This window comes from Zonotrichia albicollis, chromosome 37 (genome assembly GCF_047830755.1).
Source record: "Zonotrichia albicollis isolate bZonAlb1 chromosome 37, bZonAlb1.hap1, whole genome shotgun sequence".
Lineage (NCBI taxonomy): Eukaryota > Metazoa > Chordata > Aves > Passeriformes > Passerellidae > Zonotrichia > Zonotrichia albicollis.
In genome coordinates, this window is record NC_133855.1 from 2,200,969 (window position 1) to 2,221,508 (window position 20,540).

General features: G+C 52.5%; 1 protein-coding gene across 1 annotated transcript; it reads left to right on the forward strand.

The window, feature by feature from the left end:
* The first annotated feature begins 5,593 nt into the window (after nucleotides 1-5,593).
* Nucleotides 5,594-8,437, forward strand: LOC141726650 (uncharacterized). Its single transcript, XM_074531609.1, has 2 exons — nucleotides 5,594-5,753; nucleotides 6,146-8,437. The coding sequence occupies exon 2, from the start codon at nucleotides 6,189-6,191 to the stop codon at nucleotides 7,680-7,682; it is 1,494 nt and encodes a 497-aa protein (XP_074387710.1). The 5' UTR covers nucleotides 5,594-5,753; nucleotides 6,146-6,188; the 3' UTR covers nucleotides 7,683-8,437.
* The last annotated feature ends 12,103 nt before the right edge of the window (nucleotides 8,438-20,540 follow it).

Genomic DNA, 20,540 nt, shown 5'->3' on the forward strand with positions numbered 1-20,540 from the left:
TGGTATACCATGATAACTTATCCTTTGGGGCTCAGTAATTTAAAGATTTATAGAATGGTAACTAAAGACTTATGGATAGGCCTTAGTTCCCCTAATCACCCATTTTTTCCTCTAAAAATACACGTGACATCAGGTTAGTTATAATTTAAACATGAATTTCTTAAAAAAGAATCACCATAAGGCTGCAGGACAATGTCACTTCCCTGTTGTCCTCTTCAGTTATGTTTCAAGCTTCCAGAAAAATAGTTGTATTTAAAAACGCATGGATTCTAACTTGGCCCCTTCCTGGAGTGCCATGGTCATGAATGCCAATGCCTTAAATAATTCCTAAATATTTTTACCTTTGTATTAGATATTACACACAAAGAAGCACACCCTTCTATTCAGAAAGGTCAGTTTCATTATAATGAAAAACACAGAAGGATAATATAGAGACTAATGATTCTATATTTTCAAGAAAAAGGGATGAGTATTTATGTTTTGGTGTTCAGTAGCCATACATGTGGACAACATTCCAATATGCCAAGGTATGTTTCAAAATCGTAAAGGGGAACCTATTCCCCAGAGCCTGCAGGGACAGAGGCGCAGGGCAGGGACACCGTAGCACAACCTGGGCTGCACAGGGCACAGGCATGTGCAGCAGCTGCAAGACAGCCCTGCCAGAGCCAACTTGGGCAGCACTTTGGCCATGGCTGCTGGGCCTGGGCCTGAGGCAGGAGCAGGAGACAAGTGACCCTTGCAGGCCTGGGGCCTCATTGCCTCCTTGTCCCTGCTCAGCAGCCTGGCAGGGGCCGCCCATGCTCCTGCCCTTGCCATTGCACGTCCCCACATGCCAGTGCCCATCCTGGCAAGAGCCCTGAGCAAGGAGGGAGGGACAGCATCTGCCTGGCCAGGGGCTGGGGCTCAGGCCTTGGCCCCTGGCATTCCTCAAACACATCCAGCTTTGCTCAGCACCAGAGACACCTTTGCCTTGTTTGTGCCCAGCTCTCATCACTGCCTCCCGTGTTCTGCTCTAACTGGAACCTGGGGACACTTTCTCTGTTGTGTCTCTCTGTGAGACCCATTAAAACTTCAAGAAAGTTCAGAGTTTCAATTTAAGTTTGAGTTCTTGAGAAGTTTTTTGAACACTCTCTTAGGGACTGAATCTGATGTAAACAACACCAAATCCCCAAGAGGCTCATTAAAGTCCTTGTGCTGTGTCTGTGCTGCTGAGCTTTAAAGGAACAGCTCTTCCCAGGGCCAGCTCCTCTGCCAGCCCAGCAGGGCTGAGGACTCTGGCTGCAGGCACTGAGGGGACAGGAGCCAGGCAGAGACAGGCTGAAGGCAATCAGGATAGGGAAGACATTGAGCTGAGACTTCACTTGGGGAAAGATCTTCACACCCCTGTGCATGGTGAGTTCTGTGTGGCAGAGAAGGAGGAGGAGGAGGTGCTGCAGAGCGGGACTACCCTGCGCACCATCACAGGGACAGGGCAGGATGGCTCATGCTGCCAGGGACGGATGCAGGGTTGAAGCTGGGTCTACAGCCAGGGCTGCCCAGAGCTCCAGCTCATGCCCAGCTCATTTCTGAGGGGACCTGTCATGAACTGATTCAGGGCTAGGTATTCCTGCTTGGGTGTCTGCTTTGCTGAATTTGTGCTCCCACTTTTCCCTGGCTCAGCTTGGTGGCAATGGAAACTCAGCTCTGCAGAGCAGAGCAGGGCCAGGGACTCTCAAGCCATCACCCTGAGGATTCCTGGGCACCTCAGCAAGTGCCTGCACCTGCCCAGCCTCCAGAACCATGCAGCATCACCTTTCCATGGTGCCCAGGCTGGGGGAGCTGTTCTTTCATCCCTGCAGGGCCCAGCAGCTGCAGGGCAGGGCTGGCCCAGGGGCTGGGCTGGGCTCTGGCAGCTCTGGCAGGGAAGGAGCCTGGGGCCACAGGAGCAGCTGGGGCTGGGACAGCTCCAGCAGCAGAGCCGTGGGCAGGCAGGGAGGGAGGCAGTGCTGAGGGAAGCCCTGCTGCAGGGCAGATGTGGCACCTGCCGGGCCTGCCCTGCAGGGCAGACACTGCCCTGAGCAGCACAGCTCTTGTGTCCCCTCACAGCCAGCACAGCCCTCAGCCGGGGGGCCTGGGGGCCTCAGTCCCTCCTGGGCCGGCAGAGCAGCCCCAGAGATGAAGGGCATCTCTGCGGCCATGTGCCCATTCCCTGCTGACCAGGGCCTGAGGGCCACTGTCCTGCCCTGCTGCTGCCTGGCAGGGGCTGGGCAGGGCTGGGCAGGGAAAGGCTTTTCCTCAGGCCCGGCTCTCTCCCTCTCCTTGCCTTGCCCAGGTGCTGCTGGCATTGCTGCGGGGCTCTCTGCAATGGCAGTTCCAGCTGCAGGGCCAGGCCCAGACCTTGGGCTCCTCCTGTGCAGGCTGAGCACAGCAATGGGGTGTCCCAGCTCCCTGTGCCCGGGCAGCTCTGGGCAGGGCAGCCTGGGAGGTTGGCAATGAGCCCACTCTCCTGACTCTGGAAAAGGCAGGAGCCCCTTTGTGTGCCAGGGATCTCTCTGCTCTCAGCAGTGACTCCTGGCTGTCCAGGGTAACACTGGAGTGGATTTCAGAAAGGTGCAAGTGCAGGGCAGCTGGAACAGGACAGAGGGACAGAGCAGCTCCTCTCAGTCTGCACTAAGCCTCAGACAATCCTCCTGCCTCTCTGTAGTCTCTGTTCTTCCACAGTGCAGCAGAATCTCTCATTCTGCTTCCTGCAATCCCCATACCTTCATGCAGAAAACTCCTCTGCCTTAGGAGAACATTCTTTATCCAAGTCCCAAAACCAGGACTGGACCCTGCCCTCAGTGTTCCCCTGCACTGACTGGGGGCCCAGGCTTACTCCTAGGTGTCCTGCAGGCCAAGGTCCAGCTCCTCACACAACATTGGCCAGCAGCAATCAGGACTCCAGCATAAAAGTTGAAGGAAGATCTCCTAGACATAGATGGGGTGGTATTTAGTGTCTGGAATGGGTCTATGAGAAAGGGCTTTGACCTTTTGGAGAGAAATCACCCCTCAGTTATCACTGTCATGCCTTGTTCAAAAGGTTCCAATGTCCAGAGACAGCAAATGTTGAACAGCAGCTCCATCAGGCACTTCCTCCTGCTGCCATTGACAGACACGCGGCAGCTGCAGCTCCTGCACTTCTGCCTCTTGCTGGGCATCTCCCTGGCTGCCCTCCTGGCCAACGGCCTCATCATCAGCGCCGTAGCCTGCGGCCACCACCTGCACACGCCCATGTTCTTCTTCCTGCTCAACCTGGCCCTCAGTGACCTGGGCTCCATCTGCACCACTGTCCCCAAAGCCATGCACAATTCCCTCTGGGACACCAGGGACATCTCCTACTCAGGATGTGCAGCTCAGGTTTTCTTCTTTCTCTTCTTCATTGGAGCAGAGTTTTCCCTCCTGACCATCATGTGCTATGACCGCTATGTGTCCATCTGCAAACCCCTGCACTACGGGACCCTCCTGGGCAGCAGAGCTTGTGCCCACATGGCAGGAGCTTCCTGGGCCAGTGCCTTTCTCTATGCTCTGCTGCAAACAGCCAATACATTTTCCCTGCCCCTGTGCCATGGCAATGCCCTGGGCCAGTTCTTCTGTGAGGTGCCCCAGATCCTCAAACTCTCCTGCTCACACTCCACCTTCAGAAATATTTGGATTTCTTTTCTTGGTGTCTGTTTAAGTTTTGGTTGTTTTGTGTTCATTGTTTTCTCCTATGTGCAGATCTTCAGGGCTGTGCTGAGGATCCCCTCTGAGCAGGGACAGCACAAAGCCTTTTCCACCTGCCTCCCTCACCTGGCTGTGGTCTCCCTGTTTGTGAGCACTGGCTTTGTTGCATACCTGAAGCCCCCCTCCATCTCCTCCCCATCCCTGGATCTGGTCCTGTCAGTTCTGTACTCGGTGGTGCCTCCAGCCCTGAACCCCCTCATCTACAGCCTAAGGAACCACGAACTCAAGGCTGCATTGTGGAGACTGATGACTGGATGGTTTCAGGAACATTAAACTGCTGTCCAGTTTCTGCCAATCAGTTGCATTAAAAGTCATCTCTGATACTACTTGGAGTTGGTGGTCAATTGGTTCTTCCCTTTCTTTTGTTTTATTTTTTTATAATTGCAACAAAGTATGGTCTTTTTTTGTGACATTTCTTATTTTTTTTCTCTGTAACTTCCCTGCGGCCCCAGACTGTGCCAATGAGGAGCTGGCCTCTTGGTGCCTTTAAATAAACTAAAGGATCTCCATGTAAAGTTTTCACAAGAGTTCCCCCTTTTGTTGCATTCTCTGTAGCTGCAGCAGCAATGTCTGTGTGCAGAGCTGGGGCAGATCAGGGCTGGCACAGCAGCTGTGCCCAGCAGCAGCACTTGGTGTTGCCAGTGCTGCTGCCGTGGCCCTGCCCCGCTGCCCTGGTGGCCCTGGTGTTGCTGCAGGGCCTGAGTGCTCTCGGGGCCGGGCAGAGCCCTGGGGGTGGCAGTGCCGGGGCTGCAGCAGGGACAGGCCATGGGCACTGCTGGAGCAGCGCTGACGCCTCAGCCCAGGGCCTGGGGGCTCCGGGCTCCTTGCCCAGGCTCTCTCAAGAACACGCCCAAGCCAAGGCTCAGCCCAGAAAAGCCCCGTGAGCAGCCCCAGGCTGGCCGTGGGCAGGCTGGGGGCAAACAGCATGGCTGGGGCTCTGCAAGAGCCGTGGGGCAGACGGGAAGGAGCAGCAGAGCAGGGGCTGATCCATCCCCAGTGCGCTGCACAGCCCAGGGCAGCGTCCCAGAGCGTCCTCATGGAGCTGCCAACAACATCCCCCCTCTGCAGCCCTGGCCTCTCCCCCAGCTCACACAGGTGCCCCATCCTTGCAGGCACAGACACGGCAGCACTGGCTCAGCAGCCCCTGTTTGCATTGCACAGAGCAGGGGGAGCACCCCCATGCTGTTGGGTGTGGGGACATGAACCTGAGGGAGCACAAATGCCATCAGCCCCTGGGGCCATCAAAGGCTGGGGGATGGCAGGGAAACCATTCAGGTTTGTTGTGACAAACCTTTGAGATCATCAAGTCCAACCTGCATCCTAACACCACCCCATCTGCCCCGAGCCTCCTCTACTGTCGCAGACATTTCTTCATAGAAATCCTTTCTTTGGGATTTCTCCTTCTTCTGGGAAGCAAAGGGCCCCAGAAGAAGAATGTAAACAATTGTTATCAGCTGCTGTGAAATGTAGCAGGTGTCCCTGTGATTGGCTCATCTTCCTTGTGTACCATTAAAGGCCAATCACAGGAGCAGCTCAGGGACAGATTCCCTGGGCAAAGAACTTTGTTATTCATTCTTTCTATTCTATTCTTGGCATAGCTGCTCTCTGCAACCTCTCGTCTTATTCTTTTTAGTATAGTTATAATGTATGATATATCTTATATCAATAAATCAGCCTTCTGATCAAGAAACAAGATTCTCGTCCTCCTCTCACCACAGTGACCGTCTAAGGTCGCTGTAATATCTGGTGACCCCTCGTGTCAGGGCAAAAATTAATTTGATAAAGACCAGAGGAGCAAAATTGCTGCACTGGGTAAAATCCTGTATGTGTAGCATGTGATGGTTGCTTTGAAGTGACCACAGAAGTGGATTCAAGCCAGGAGCTGAAGAACTGAAGATCCTGATTTGGACAGAGTTCACAGCCAAGGCTGACCACAAAGAGAACCTTCTTCTGGAACACCTTCAGGAAGATGTTCGCAGAGCTGGCCAGAGCAAGCTGGACATTTTCACAAGGTAATTTTGTCTTTTCCCTTCCTGATGACCCAGCCCTTCGTAGTTTGTGGCGGTTGGTATGGCGAACACATGCCTTGGAAGAAGAGGTTCAGTTCTCCCCTTCAGAGGAGAAACTTATTGCCCTCTGGCAAAAATGGTGTAGAGAAGATGGGATTTTTCTGTCAGCAACAGATCTCTATGAGTTCTTTCGATGGGCAAAGCTTTTTCGGTTCTTTACTGATGTCCTGTACGCCTTGGATGTTTTTGTCTGGGAGTGCATGAACTCCATTTTTCAGTTTGTCTGGGGCCAGGAACGTGTTTTGCCTTTTATCTACCCAGCATTTCTAAAGCTCTTCCCAGTTTTGAAACGGAGAGCAGCTATTTTTCAATGGATTTCTAACTGTTATGGACAGGCTCCGTTTCCACCGTCCCCGGTGGGAGAAGACCCGGCGGGGGATGAGTGGGGGCTTCCCAGCCCCCTGTCCTCAGCGGGAGAAGACCCGGCGGGGGATGAGTGGGGGCTGCCCGGCCCCCCCTGCTTCGCGGCGGGGGGGGGCGAAACTGCGCCGAGCGAAGAAGTTTTTTTTTACTCTTTCTCCGGAGCCTGCGCAGACGGAACCTTCTCCCCCCCCTCCTTCTCTCTCTCCGGGGGGATGGGAATGGGCGGTCCCGCTCGAACCAGTGCCGTTGGTACCGCCCCTGCCAGCGCTGCGTCCGCCTTCAAGACCCGCCTCACCGGAGCGGCCGCCACTCCAGGCGATCCCGTCTCCGCCTCTCCAGGCAGTCCCGCCCCTGCCAGCGCCTGCGTCTGAGAATGCAGAAGAGACACTTCCTGTGGCTGCTGAGTTGCTAAGCGACGACGACGCGTCTCCAGCTTCCGGCTCAGCGGAGGAGTTGTTCTCTCCGGCCCCTCCGGCCCCTCTGCCGCTTCCATCGGCTTCCTCGCCACCTCAAGCCGAGACGGTCCCTGTTCAGGATGGTGCTGGAGACGGCGCCGAACCTGCGGGACCCTCGGAAAAGCCCGCGGCCGCTCCTACATCCAGCGAGATTTCCTCCCCGGTTCCGGCTTCCTCCCCGCTGCCTGCACAGGCTGCCCCAGCAGTCCTGCCGTTGTCAGAGGCTGTGTCCTCCGTGTCGGCGTCAGAGACTGCCCTGGAACCGGCGGCTTGTTCGAGCTCGGACCATCCCGGACCGGTTGCTGTAGCAGGGGCCCCGGCTGCTGGTCTTCCCTTCCGTGGAGCGGGGGCTGCCCGCCAGCTGACTGGGGGGACAGCCCGTCTCCCTGCTTTTAAGATCAGCATTCTCGGCGGGGTGGGGGGTGGTTTTTCGGGGATTGTCCCATGGAGGCTGCCATCTCTGCCGCCTCTCTTGCGCCCTAGTGGCGGGGGGCAGGTGCATCCCGAGAGCTCTGCCTCTGATCTCCAGCCCGGAGGGGGTGGGGATGATGCCATGGGGCGGATGAGACACAAACCCAATGCATTGCAGGGGAAGAGGGCACAGATAGAGGAGACCATAGCTGGTTTGCTGTGGGAAACAAACATCTCCAGACCCCAGATGGGATCTCTGGGGAAGGCTTCTATTTCCCTGCTGCTGGCATGCCTCAGTGGTTTTGGGGAAAGGAAGCGTGTCCCCACTCGTGCTGCCATTGTACTGGCAGCAGGGTGCAGGCCTGTGGGAATGCAGGGCCTGCCTCATGGGTTTGGCCTGGGCCGTTGGGCTCAGGAAGTTTTTGGGCCAGGGCCAGCATTTGGCCTCTTGGTGTTACTGGGGGTTGAGGTTTCTCCTACCGGTCCTGGTCCCCCTTTGTGGGCCAGTTTTGGGGTTCCTGGTCCATCATGGGCCAGGGCCCCCAAGGCCTTTCCTTCTCTGGCACTGCTCTGTTTTGCTGCTGCTCTTTTCTTTTTCGATCACAAAAAAAAAAAAAAAAAAAAGAAAAAAAAAATTAAATAAAAAAGACTGAAAACAGTGGGCAGCAGCTCTGAAGCACTGAAGCATTGAAGGGCCAGAAAAGGACATTCTAAAGTTGTTCAAATTGTTTGAAATTGTTTGAAATAGTTGTAAGATTGTCAATATGTTTTTGATAACTGTTGATGGGACTTTTGCAGCAAGTCTGTTTTCAGGAGCGAAAAGGACTCTCAGATATCCAAGAGAAACAACTTCAGCTCTTGGACTGTTCCTGAAACCCAGCTGCTTGGACTTGAATTCTCTTTGCATTGTTTTTTGCATTTCTTTAGATTGTAGGATTGTTTTAGTGATTTATTAGTATTGTATATTTTACAGTTGAAGAAATCTTCTGTTCATTTCACATCAGCATTTTTCTTTTAATTTATACAACTTAGAAGGGTGAGATGTCGCAGACATTTCTTCATAGAAATCCTTTCTTTGGGATTTCTCCTTCTTCTGGGAAGCAAAGGGCCCCAGAAGAAGAATGTAAACAATTGTTATCAGCTGCTGTGAAATGTAGCAGGTGTCCCTGTGATTGGCTCATCTTCCTTGTGTACCATTAAAGGCCAATCACAGGAGCAGCTCAGGGACAGATTCCCTGGGCAAAGAACTTTGTTATTCATTCTTTCTATTCTATTCTTGGCATAGCTGCTCTCTGCAACCTCTCGTCTTATTCTTTTTAGTATAGTTATAATGTATGATATATCTTATATCAATAAATCAGCCTTCTGATCAAGAAACAAGATTCTCGTCCTCCTCTCACCACAGTGACCGTCTAAGGTCGCTGTAATACTCTAGATCATAAAAGCCCAGCTCCTTCAGGTCATTTTCACCCGATTTCTGTTCCAGACCCCTCCCCAGCCTTGTTGCCCTTCTCTGGACATGCTCCAGCCCCTCCATTGCCTTCCTAAATTGGGGGCCCAGAACAGGACACAGCACTCGAGGTGTGGCCTCACCAGTGCTGAGTGCAGGGGAAGAATCCCTGCCCTGCTCCTGCTGGCCACATCATTCCTGATCCAGGCCAGGAGCCATTGGCCTTCTTGCCCACCTGGGCACACTGCTGCCTCATGTCCAGCCTGCTGTCCATCAGTGCCCCGGGTCCCTTTCTGCCAGGCCGCTGTCCAGCCACTCTGTCCCCAGCCTGTAACACTGCAGGGGTTGTTGTGTCTAAAGTGCAGGACCCAGCACTTGGTCTTGTTCAACCTCACGGTGTTGGATTTGGGCCCTGGATCCAGCCTGTCCAGGTCCCTCTGCAGAGCCCTCCTACCCTCCAACACATCCACACTCACACCCAGCTTGGTGTCATCTGTAAATTTGCTGATGATGGACTCCATTCCCTCATGCAGATCTTCAATGCAGACACTGAAATCCACGCTGGCTGGCTCTGATCCCTCGGCCATCCTGTGGGTGCCCTGTGATGGCACTCAAGGTGATCTCTTCCATAACCTTGCCGGGCACCCCGGTCAGGCTGACAGGCCTGGAGTTGCCCAGCTCCTCCTTCCAGCCCTTCTTGGGGATGGGCTCACATTGGCACCTCCAGTCCTCTGGGACCTCCCTGCTGAGCCAGCACTGATGGTAAATGATGGAGAGCAGCTTGGGGAGCTCATCCACCAACTCCCTCATCCCCCTGGGATGGATCCCATCTGCTCCCAGAGACACCTGTGAGCATCTGAGTGGCTCAGCAGGTCCCCAGCTGCTTGCTCCTGGATTACAGGGGGCTGTTCTGCTTCCTGTGCCCACCCACCAGCTCAGGAGAACACTTGTCCTGAGGACAACCTGTCTTATTCTTGAAAATTGGGGCAAAGAAGGTGTTAAGCAGCTCAGCTTTTCCTTATGTTACCTATTATATTCCCCACTGCCTCCAATAAAGATTAGATGTTCTACTTATCCCTCCTTTTGCTATTAGGCTCATTTTAAAACATTTTTTTAGTATTTTTCACAGAAGTGGCTGGGTTATGTTTTAATTGACCTTTTACCACTCTACTTTTCTTTCTGCATGACCTAACAACATCCTTAAACACTTCCTGAGATGCCTGATCTTCTTTCCAATGTGACACACTCTTTTTTTCCCCTCAGTTCCCACAAAAGATCCATGCCCAGCCAGGACAATAATTAGCTGGCTCAACTTTAGCACAGCGACTGCTCCTTCTCCCTCAAGTTTTCTTTCTTGAAGTGTGTCCATCATTCCTGGACACCTTTGTTTTTAAGGACTGTTTCCCTTAAAAAGGCAGTATCTGATTTGGTATTCTCCAAATCTGCAGCCTGAATAAGCCAACGTGTGCCCTCCATAATTCCCGTGATGAAGTTTTGTTGCAGCCCCTCTTTCTTTCATAGAATATTGGAAACTCTGTTATTTGATGGTGACTTTGCCTCAGGCAGCCTTCAACCACCACATTCCTCACCAGCCCTTGTGTGTTTGTGAACAGCAGGAGACAAAGCTTTCCTTGGGAGTGGGAGTGTTACCAAAAATTTGGCAAAATAATAAAACCCCAAACCCTAATGTAGCACTAAGAAGCAGCATTTTTTATTTGACCAGATGCACGGGGGGATAGCTCCTCCCAAAGCTGTGCATGATGAGTGCTGGAAGGTTTCTGTTTATATTCTGCATTTTGCATACTTATTCATTGATGGTCCTGGACTAAACACACATATGAAAATCATTTCCCCAAAATCATTAACATATTTCCCCTCCCCTTTACCCATGCACTCTCCTGTCCTGGGGGGGTCTCTCTGGTGGTCCCTGGTGCTCGTGGACCCCAATATTCCAGTGGGCCTGGCTGAGCTGGCAGGACACTGAGGCTGGTGAATTTCAGTTCCCCTTCTCACACAATGGGCATTGTGTGGTTTCCATAGGCCTGGGGTTTTGGAGATCCAGCATTGTGTGTGCGCACCTGGTGTAGACAATTTATCATCTGGTAACATGAGACCACAGAGTGGGCTATGATATCACAGAGTGAGTTATGTGAGGTCATCAAGCAGCTGCGACATCATAGACTGCCTCTGTGACATGACAGAGCCAGCTCTGAAATTACAGGGCAGAGGTCTGACATCATAGAGGAGATAATGACAACACAGAGTTGGCTGTGACATCAGAGACCATCTGTGTGACATTGATAATGAGTTGTGACATCACAGAGCAGGCTGGGACATCATGGAGGGGCGGTTGTGTGACATCACAGGAGGGCTGTGTGACTTCACAGAGTGGGTTGTGGCATCAAAGACCACCTTAGCGATATCAGAGAATAAACTATGATGTCACAGAGAAGGCTGTGACATCACAGGAGGGCTGTGTGAGGTCACTGGGTTGGTCACTCTGCCTCAGCCCCTCCTCACAGTTTTCCCCCTGAAGTCCAAAGCTGTTCATTCCTAGCAGGGTCCCTGTCCCCTTGTATCCCCCTGGCCCACCTGGAGCCACAGCCTCCCCCAAGGATGTTCCACAAGATCAACCCCATAACCTGACACAGGGACAAGGGGCTGGGCTGTGTGACCAGGACATCAAGGACATGGATTATCCAGGTCACTGGGGCCTGGTATGGGGTCCCAGGGCAGGAAAGATGTCTGGCAGCTGGAGCAGGGCCTGGGAAGGGCCTCCAAGGTGGGGCTGGAGCCCTTGGGCTGTGAGCAGAGGCTGAGGGAGCTGGGCTGGTCCAGCCTGGAGCAGGGAAGGCTGAGGGGCTCCTCATCCCAGCCTGGCAGTGCCAGCCAGGAGTGGATGGAGAACACAGAGCCAGGGTCTTCACCGGGGGGGCTGGTGGGAGAAAAATGCCAATGGGTGGAAGGGGAAAGACGGGAGATCAGCCAGGAGAGGAGGAGTTGAAATGAGTCAGGCTGGTTTTAGCATTTCCTCAACACTAAATCAGCCTGAACCCTTTCTCCATCCACCACTGACAGCTTTGCAAAATATGAATTGTTCAGGCTGCTTTGCCGCAACTCCAGGATGGGAATCCTGATACAACAACTTAATTCTATTTACATCTATCACAGAACCATATTTTTCTCAAATTAATTTAAGTATGGAAATTACTTGTGGATGGTGGACATGTCAGATGCTGCTGGGACATTGCACATGGCTCAGGGAAGAGCGTGATTGTTATTGAATTGTGTCCTCTTCAACCATGGTCTGTTGGCCATGAAGAGAAACTTCCTGTGCCTCTGAGTCCCACCAGTTCCTGACCCCCAAAGGACACAAATCTGGTGAGTTCAGGTTCCCACTCCAGTGGTGGCACCTGCACCTCCCTCCATCCCCAGAGCAGAGCTCCCTTGTCCCAGAGAGTCCCTGGCAATGCAGGGATGAAGGAAACAGGACAGGCTGTGGGGATCAGGGGCAGGGCACAGCCAGGGATTTGAGGTGGTTGTGAGCCCAGGACAGGATGTGGCCCTTGGCCTTGGTGAACCTCATCCCATTGTCCTGGGCCCATGGCTCCAGCCTGGCCAGATCCCTCTGCAGAGCTTCCTGCCCTCCAGCACAGCCACACTGCCACCCAGCTTGGGCTCACCTGGGAACTGACTGAGGGTGCCCTCGATGGCCTCATCTGTGGGAATCCACAAAATCAGAGGGTTTTGGGAAAGCTGCAAAAGGCAGGCCTCAGAGACAGTCAAACTGTGATTAGAGCTAAGCAGCAGCCATGAGATAGGTTCATCAGAAAAATTATTTAAAAAGTAGAAAAACAAGGACAAATAGAACAATAGTCTGTTTATTAACGCTTGTCTAGAATAACTTCCTAAGCTAAAGAAAAGTATATCTAGCAGGACATTAGGAAGTTTGAAGCTTAATAATGGAACTCTGTGCATTGTGTTTTAAGGCTTACATGCATGTATTTTATTCAAAAAAAGCAAGCATTGTTTTAACCAAAAGTACATGTGCTGATAATTGTTGTATAGAACTACCGCCAATATGCTTTTGCTTTGTGGGATTGGTCAAAAAACTTATAAAGTAAGTTGTAACATTAAGTTCTTGGTCTGCTGCTTAGGATGTGAGCTGCTGGCATCTTCCCATTGTCACAACCATGTAATGAGAATGATGCTGAAAAATAAAACAGCTCAAGGCACGTTCCACAGCAGTCCCATCCCATTTGTGATTTGTACATAGCCCCCAGCTGGCAATATCATCAACATCATCAATAAAGAGATTTCACTGACCTGACCCCAATCCTGAGCCCTGGGGACACCCCTGGATGTGGCTCCATTCCTCAGCTGCTCTCAGTGCCAGGGGCTGGATGAGGGAAATGGTGGGGAGGGGGTAGGGACAAAGTGTGACTGATTGTCAGCCATGAAGGGTCTTGATTTTCATATTTGTTCAGACTGCATGAGGAGGGGCTGGGGATCAATATCAACTGGGGATTGCTGATAGTAATCTATAAACACAGTAAGAAAATTAAAGAGGAAAAAACATTTTTCTCTTCTGTGTTTTCAATATATTAGATTCACTTTGAATAAACTTCTGAAATTTGTCTAATTAACCACAGAAGAATTGAAGATTTGAATTATTCCCATGGGCTTGTCTTGTTTGGGTGTTTTGAACAAATCTTAATCAGCTTTTTTCACTGCATTTCTCAAATGAGAAGCTCAAGAAAGAAGAGGTCTCTGGAAAAGTAAAATTCATCACCAGCCTCCAAGGTGCTGAGGATCCATCCTGATCAGGGCAGGGATGAACAGAAATGGGCACAGCTTTGTGGCTGCCCCAGCTTTGGGATGGGCCCTGGGCCTGGAGCAGGAGCAGCTCTTGAGGGCCCCAAGGCCGGGGCTCTTGTGCTGCCCTGGGAAGATGGGATGGCAGCAGGGGCTGCAGAGCTCTCAGCATCTCCCGCAGAGGAGAGCAGGGCACCCAGGGAGCCTCCTTTCCCTTGGCCAGGCACGTTCCCCCATGCTGGGACTGAGTCCTGTGGCAGCTGCTGCTGTGCCCTTGCCAGGGGCTGAGGCCGTGGGGCAGTGCCCAGAGCAGCCTGGCCTGAGCAGAGCTGTGGGGCCAGAGCCGGCTGGGCTGGGCTGGGGAGAGGCCCTTGGTGCTGCCCAGAGCTCAGGGCAGCTGGCAGAGCTTGCAGGGAGCTGCAATGGGCTCAGAGAGCCTGGCCCAGAAACCGTCAGTGTCCATCTCAGCCTGGCTGAGCGTGCAGGGGCCAAGAAGAGCAGCCCAGGGTCTGCAAGTTCACTGTGTGGGAGCTGAGCTTGGGAGCCCTTGAGCCCTGCCAAGTGCTGGGGCTGCACCTCTAGCTCCAGATGAGATGGGACAGATGGGAGCAGAAACAAATCATTCCTGCTGCATTCTTTCTTGTGTTTGCTTGTACAGTGACCTGGATGCATATGTAGAGGAGGTGATTTATGCCAGATAACACTGGTAGAGTGAGAAGAATAAAGGTATTTACCTAAAAATAATATTTCATGCATAATACACAATGAGTAATAAAAGACACATATGATCAGAAGAGCATCTGAGTTTTTCAGAGGATGAGAGACTCATTGATATTTCCAGTAGTCAAACCTGTTCAAATACTTTTCTCAGAGCTTCTTTGAGATGAGAGGTGACCAGCAGAGGCCAAGGTCAGCCAGAGCTCTCTGTCCTGGTAGCTTTTGCCTGAGGATTCCCCTGCATATAGGGAATTTTTGAGGGCGAGTATCAAATTTGGCCATGGGCGCCAGGAAAGACAGAAGATTCTTTTCCATAGGAAGGAAAGCAGAGAGCCTCAGTGCTTCAAGAGCTGATGAGAGGCAGCCCTTAGCATTCCAAGATCAGCTGGACATGTCAGGTGGCCCCTGGGAGGCCAAACCAGCCAGATGTGTTCCATCTCCCCTTGGTTCCATGAGGCCCCGCAGTGTCACAATGCTCCCCTTGCTTCGGCAGTGTCACAATGGCCCCGTGCTTCCATGAGGCCCTGCAGGGTCACAGTGGCCCTTTCATTCCATGGGGCCCCACAGTGTCACAGTGATCCCCACAAAAAGGAAACCACGGAGCCCCAGTGTTTCAGGGGCTGATGAATTGCAGTGATCAGAGGCCAAGGACACACAGATCTGTCTCTCCTGGCAGCTTCGTCTGGGAGCAACCCTTTGTTATTTGAAATCATGCATGCGGAATCCCAATTTCAGCCACTTCTCCCTGGAGGAGAAGGCCAGTTCTTCTCCACAGAAAGGAAAGCACAGAGCCCCTGTGTTTGGAAGACAGGTGAGACCCGGCCCTCAGGAGGCCAAGGCCAGCAAGACCTGTCTGTAATGGCAGATTATGTATAGGAGCATTCCTTACATATAAGACTTTTGGAGGTGGAATCCCAATTTCAGCCATGGGCACCTTGAGAAGGATGTTTCTTTTCCATAGGAAGGAAAGCACAGAGCCCCAGTGTTTGAAGGCAGGTGATACCCCAGCTCTCAGTAAGCCAAAGGCAGCTGGACTTGTTGGTAATGGCAGCTTTTGTCTGGGAGCAATCCCTGCATATTGGGAATGTTGGATGGGGAATCCCATTTTGGCCATGGATGCTTGAAAGAGAAAGGCAGTTCTTTTCCGTTTGAAGAAAAGCCCAGAGCCCCAGGGTTTCAGGGGTACAAGAAAAGAGACCCTCGACATGTCAAGGGGAGTTGGAGCAGTCAGGCCAAGCCAACCAGACCTGTTCTCTGTTCCCTGGTTTCCAAGGGGCAGCTCTGGAGTGTCACAGTGGTGGTGTCACATTGGATCCTTGTTTCCATGAGACCCAGATGTGTCACACTGGCCTCTTGCTTACATGGAGCTCCACAGTGTCACAATGGTCCCTTGTTTCCATGAGGCCTGGCAGTGTCACAGGGGTCTCCTTGGAGCTGCAGTGTCACAATGGACCCTTGGTTCCATGGGGACACACAATGTCAGAAGGGTTTCCTTGGTTCCATGAGGCCCTGAAGAGACCCGTGATTCAACGAGGCCTCCAAGTGTCATCATGGCCTCCAGGATTCCATGAGGCCCCAAAATGTCCCAATGGACCTTTGGTTCCATGGGGTCCTGCACTGTTCCATTAATCCTTAGTTCCATGGGGCAGTCCGGTGTCACAATGGCCTCCTTGGTTCCATGGTGCCACACAGTGTCACAACTGCTCTCGGCCTGCCAAGACTCCACAGTGTCACAGTGATTCCTTGCTTCTATGAGGCCTTGTAGTGTCACAATGGCCCCTTGGTTCAGTGAGGCCTGTAGTGTCACAATGGTCTCCATGATCCCATAAGGCCTTGAGGTGTCACAACAGACCATTGGTTTCATGGAACCCCGCAGTGTCACTATGGTCCCCTTGGCTCCACAAGGCCCTGAAGTGCCAACAGGGCCCTTTGGTTCCACAAGGCCTTCAAGTGTGAAAATGGCCTCCATGGTTCCATGAGGCCCTGCTGTGTCACAATGGACCTTTGGTTCCATGATGCCACAGAATGTCACAATGGTATCCTTGGTTCTACGGTGTCTGAATGGACCCTTCATCCCATGGACACCCACAGTGTTCCCTGCAGTCCCCTTGATTCCACCAGGCCCTGCCATGCTCTAATGCCCCCTTGGTTCCAGTGGGTCCCAAAATGTCAGAACTTTCTCCATTGTTCCCTGAGGCCCCACAATGTCACTGTGCTCCCCTTGGTTCCATAGTGCCCCACAGTGGAACAATGGACTCTTGGTTCCATGAGGTTCCTCAGTCCCAATGGTCTCCTTGGATCCACAGTGTCACAGTGGCCCCTTGGCTCCAATGGCCAGGCTGTGTCACAATGGCTCATGGTTCCATGAGGCCACGCAGTTTAACAAGGGACCCTTGGTCCTACAAGGCCTTGCTGTGTCACAATGGACTTCTGGTTCCATGAGCTCTCACACTGCCAGCAGCAGTCTCCTTGATTCTGGAGTGCCAGCAGTGACCCTTTGTTCCATGAGGTTCCGCAGTAGAACACGGACACCTTGGTTCCATGAGGTTCTGCAGTGTCACAATGGACCTATGGTTCCACCAGGCCTTGCTGTGTCACAATGGCCCCCTGCTTCCAAGAGGTTTCTCAGGGTCACAATGGTCTCCTTGGATCTGCAGTATCACAATGGACCGTTGGTTCAATGTGGCCCAAATGTGCCAAAAAGGATTTTGGTTCCATGGGGTTCTGCTGTGTCACAATGGACCCTTTGTTCCATGAGTTTGCACAGTGTCACAGCTGACTCCTTGGTTCTGTGAGGAACCATTGTGAGCAAATCTCTGAAATATCAGAATAAGGCTACTGAACACTAATTTGCTATTTCAGAGGGTGTCATTTATTCAGGCCTGGGCTCTACTGAGGAATAACTCATAGCCTTATGTGGACATGGAATTCTACCAGTGTGTTACTTATATACAGTCCCTAAATGTGAATTACAATTTACCCACTTCCATAAAACCCACCCCAGGTTCCCAGATTCACACCTTGTTTTCTCTATCCCTGCACCGCTGAGCCAGATGTCTTCTTCTTCTCTTCACACCATCCTTGCAGGGAAAGCAGCCCCTGCATGCCTTGTTCCTGTGCTGAAAGTTCAGAGGCAGGGTAAAAATGGAATGAACCCTTTTGGTATCAGCCCCAGGCTTTGTGTGGGCAGGCAAAGGCAGGCAGGAGGCAGAGCTGTCAGCAAAGGAAGGGGCCAGCCAGGTGGGGCAGCTGGCAGATGCCAACAGCCTGCAGGGACAGAGGCGCAGGGCAGGGACACCGTAGCACAGCCTGGGCTGCACAGGGCACAGGCATGTGCAGCAGCTGCAAGACAGCCCTGCCAGAGCCAACTTGGGCAGCACTTTGGCCATGGCTGCTGGGCCTGGGCCTGAGGCAGGAGCAGGAGACAAGTGACCCTTGCAGGCCTGGGGCCTCATTGCCTCCTTGTCCCTGCTCAGCAGCCTGGCAGGGGCCACCCCATGCTCCTGCCCTTGCCATTGCACATCCCCACATGCCAGTGCCCATCCCGGCAAGAGCCCTGAGCAAGGAGGGAGGGACAGCATCTGCCTGGCCAGGGGCTGGGGCTCAGGCCTTGGCCCTTGGCATTCCTGAAACACATCCAGGTGTGCTCAGCACCAGAGACACCTTGGCCTTCTTTGTCCTCAGCTGTCATCACTGCCTCCAGTGTTTTGCTCCAGCTGGAACCTAGGGACACTTTCTCAGTCGTGTTCCTCAGTGGGAGCCATTAAAACTTCAAGAAACTTTGCGTGTTTAATTTAACTTTGAGTTCTTGAGAAGATTTTTGAAGACACTCTCAGGGAATGAGCCTGATGTAAACATCATCAAAGGCCTAAGAGAGTCATTAGAATTTTACTAGTCCAATTATGGAGAGAAAGATTTCAAGGACCTTGTAAGAAATACACATTCCTATTTTAAAGCATGTATTTTACTTTATTTCTCTTTAGAGCAGACTTGATTGCAGCATTCTGTGATTGATATTGACCCAGGGTCTCTCCTCAGCAGCTCTGGCCTTCTCACAGAAGCTGTGCCTTGAGCTCTGACCCAGTGTGGACAACCTTGCTCCACATTGCCCAGCCCCATTCTGCCTGTCCTCACTCCCCTGGGCCCTGCTGTGCTTGCAGACCTGGCTGCACTCAGCCTAAGAGGGGTTTTCAATTTCTGGGGTTTTTTGCAGCAATCTGAAACTCCTGAGTTTCCTCACTGCAAACAGACACACTGCTCAGGTGTGTGCCAGCCCCAGGTGCTACCAAAGCCACTGCAGAGCTGCCCTGGGCCAGCTGTGAGGGTGGATCATCAGCCCAAGCTGCACTGGGCCACTGCAAGGGGCTGTGGCCATGGGCACTGCACTGACCCCACTGCTGGGTTTGGCTGCCACGGCCACCAAGAGAAATTAAACTGTCCTTGGAAACACTGGGGAGGACTGGGACATACTGGGGAACACTGGGAACGCTGTGGGAGACACTGGGACAGACTGGGAGTGACATTGGGGAGTACTGGGACATACTGGGAGTGACACTGGGGAGGCTTGGGACTCACTGGGGACTCTGGAGACATGGTGGAGAAAACTGGGGACACTTGGGCATGCTATGGATGACATTGGGAGGAACTGGGAACGACTGGGAAGGAACTGAGGTGTATTGTGATGGACTGGGCTGTACTGGGAGGAACTGGAGGGGCACTGGGGTTATACTGGGCTGTACTGGGAATGAAGTGGTCTGTACTGGGTAGGACTGGAGTAGGGTGAATTGGCTGTTCCCGCCTCCACCGCATCCCATTTGCCGATGCTGCCGCCCATCAGCGCCTGCAACCAACCAGCGCCAGGGATCCGGGACTAGGGGCGGTGCCTACATGGGCGGATAATTTTCTTTTTGCATACAACTCCCGGCATGCCCCGCGGCACGATTGAGTCCCATTGCAGCCGGGACTACAATGCCCGTCAAGCCCGGCGCTCCACAGAACACTGGCATCCGCCACCTCTTTGTCCCTTAAGTGTCCCCCAGACCCACCAGGATCCCTCAGTGTCCCCTCAGCGCCCATTCGGGACCCCCCAAAGCGTCCCCGGACGCCCCGAGTGCTCCCATCCCTACAGATACCAGGTACAGCCACTTCTGGGAATTCAACTCCTCTCATTCCCCGCAGCCCCAGAGCCCCTCAGAAGACAGTCCCGCGCCTAAAAGTCCTGCCGTGCCCCGCGCCCTAAAAAGGCCGGGCAGAGCTCCCCGAGCTCCCCCGAATGGGGTCCGGAAGTATTGAAGTTGCCCCGAGGGCTTGAAGTCGCGGCTCGGACGCAAAAGCGTCCCCCAACAGCCGTCCCGGACCCCCAAAAATCGTGTTCGAGCCACTTCCGGGACTACAGCTCCCATCATGCTCTGCGGCACACGTCCAGCGCTATTCTAGCCGGGACTTAATCTCCCGTCATGCCTCGCGCCCCACCGAGAGCCATTGCAGCTGCGCCGAGAACTCCCGTGACGCTCCGCAGCCCCGTAAACTGCAGGATACCCGCGCATACAACTCCCATAACCCCCCGCGCCTCAGGCACCACCCGACTTCCCCAAGTATCCTCCAGACCCTCAAGTTTTCTCTGAATTCCCTCCCCAGACACAAAACTGCCCTAAATGTGCCCCAGAAATGTCTCCAGGGATCTCGAAGTGGCCCCTTTGACGCTGTGTGAGAAAATAACACAAAAGATGACACGAATAAATAATTTGGTAATTACAAGGTAAATTATTTGAATAAAGAAGGAGAAATCAATAGCTGATAGTTGTCGATTAATGAAGGGAATTTTGTTACTTAGAACGAATGAGCAATAATTTTTTTGGTTGGTAAAAATGCATTGATTTTTCATATTACTTTAGAAATTGGGCATTAAAAATATTGAATAATAATATTACAGATAAGATAAATATTTCTATAATTTTAGTAATTATTATATTCTGATTTTTAAGTAAAATGCAGAATTTTTTTTAATGTTTTGGGATGTCAGTCCCAGGTGGGTGATGTCAGACATGGTGAGGCTGGGGGTGAGGAGCAGCTTGGCCAAACAGGCTCAGCCTGCAAGGGGCTCATTCTTCTCCCTGCCCAGACCTCCTAAGGAGACATTCACCATCCCGATCACTTGGGGAGTGCTTCTGTCCCCTCTTCTCTGAAATGTAAAGAGAAATATATTCTCTTGACTAAAACCAAAAACCATGAGATGCGCTTTGAAATCTCCCTCCTGAAGAGAACTCCAAACTGACTCCAATCCCTGCACAAGCCCTGGAGACCCACAGACAATGGAAGGGAGACAAAGAGCTCCTGAGGCCTTTCTGTATTTTAATCAGCCCCACGCTGGATTTGGGGCTGGCTCCAGGAGCCTCAGGCATGCAGAGAAGGATGGAGAAGCTGCTCAAGGAGTCAGCAGCAAAACTGCAAGTGCCTTGGAGCATGGCTGGGCCCCAGGGAGGGCAGGGAGTGCCAAAGGCTGCCCAGGGCCTGGTGAGA

What these genes read in the sequence shown, in the direction of transcription:
- LOC141726650 (XM_074531609.1), top strand. Translation starts at nt 6,189, where the DNA reads ATGAGTGGGGGCTTCCCAGCCCCCTGTCCTCAGCGGGAGAAGACCCGG.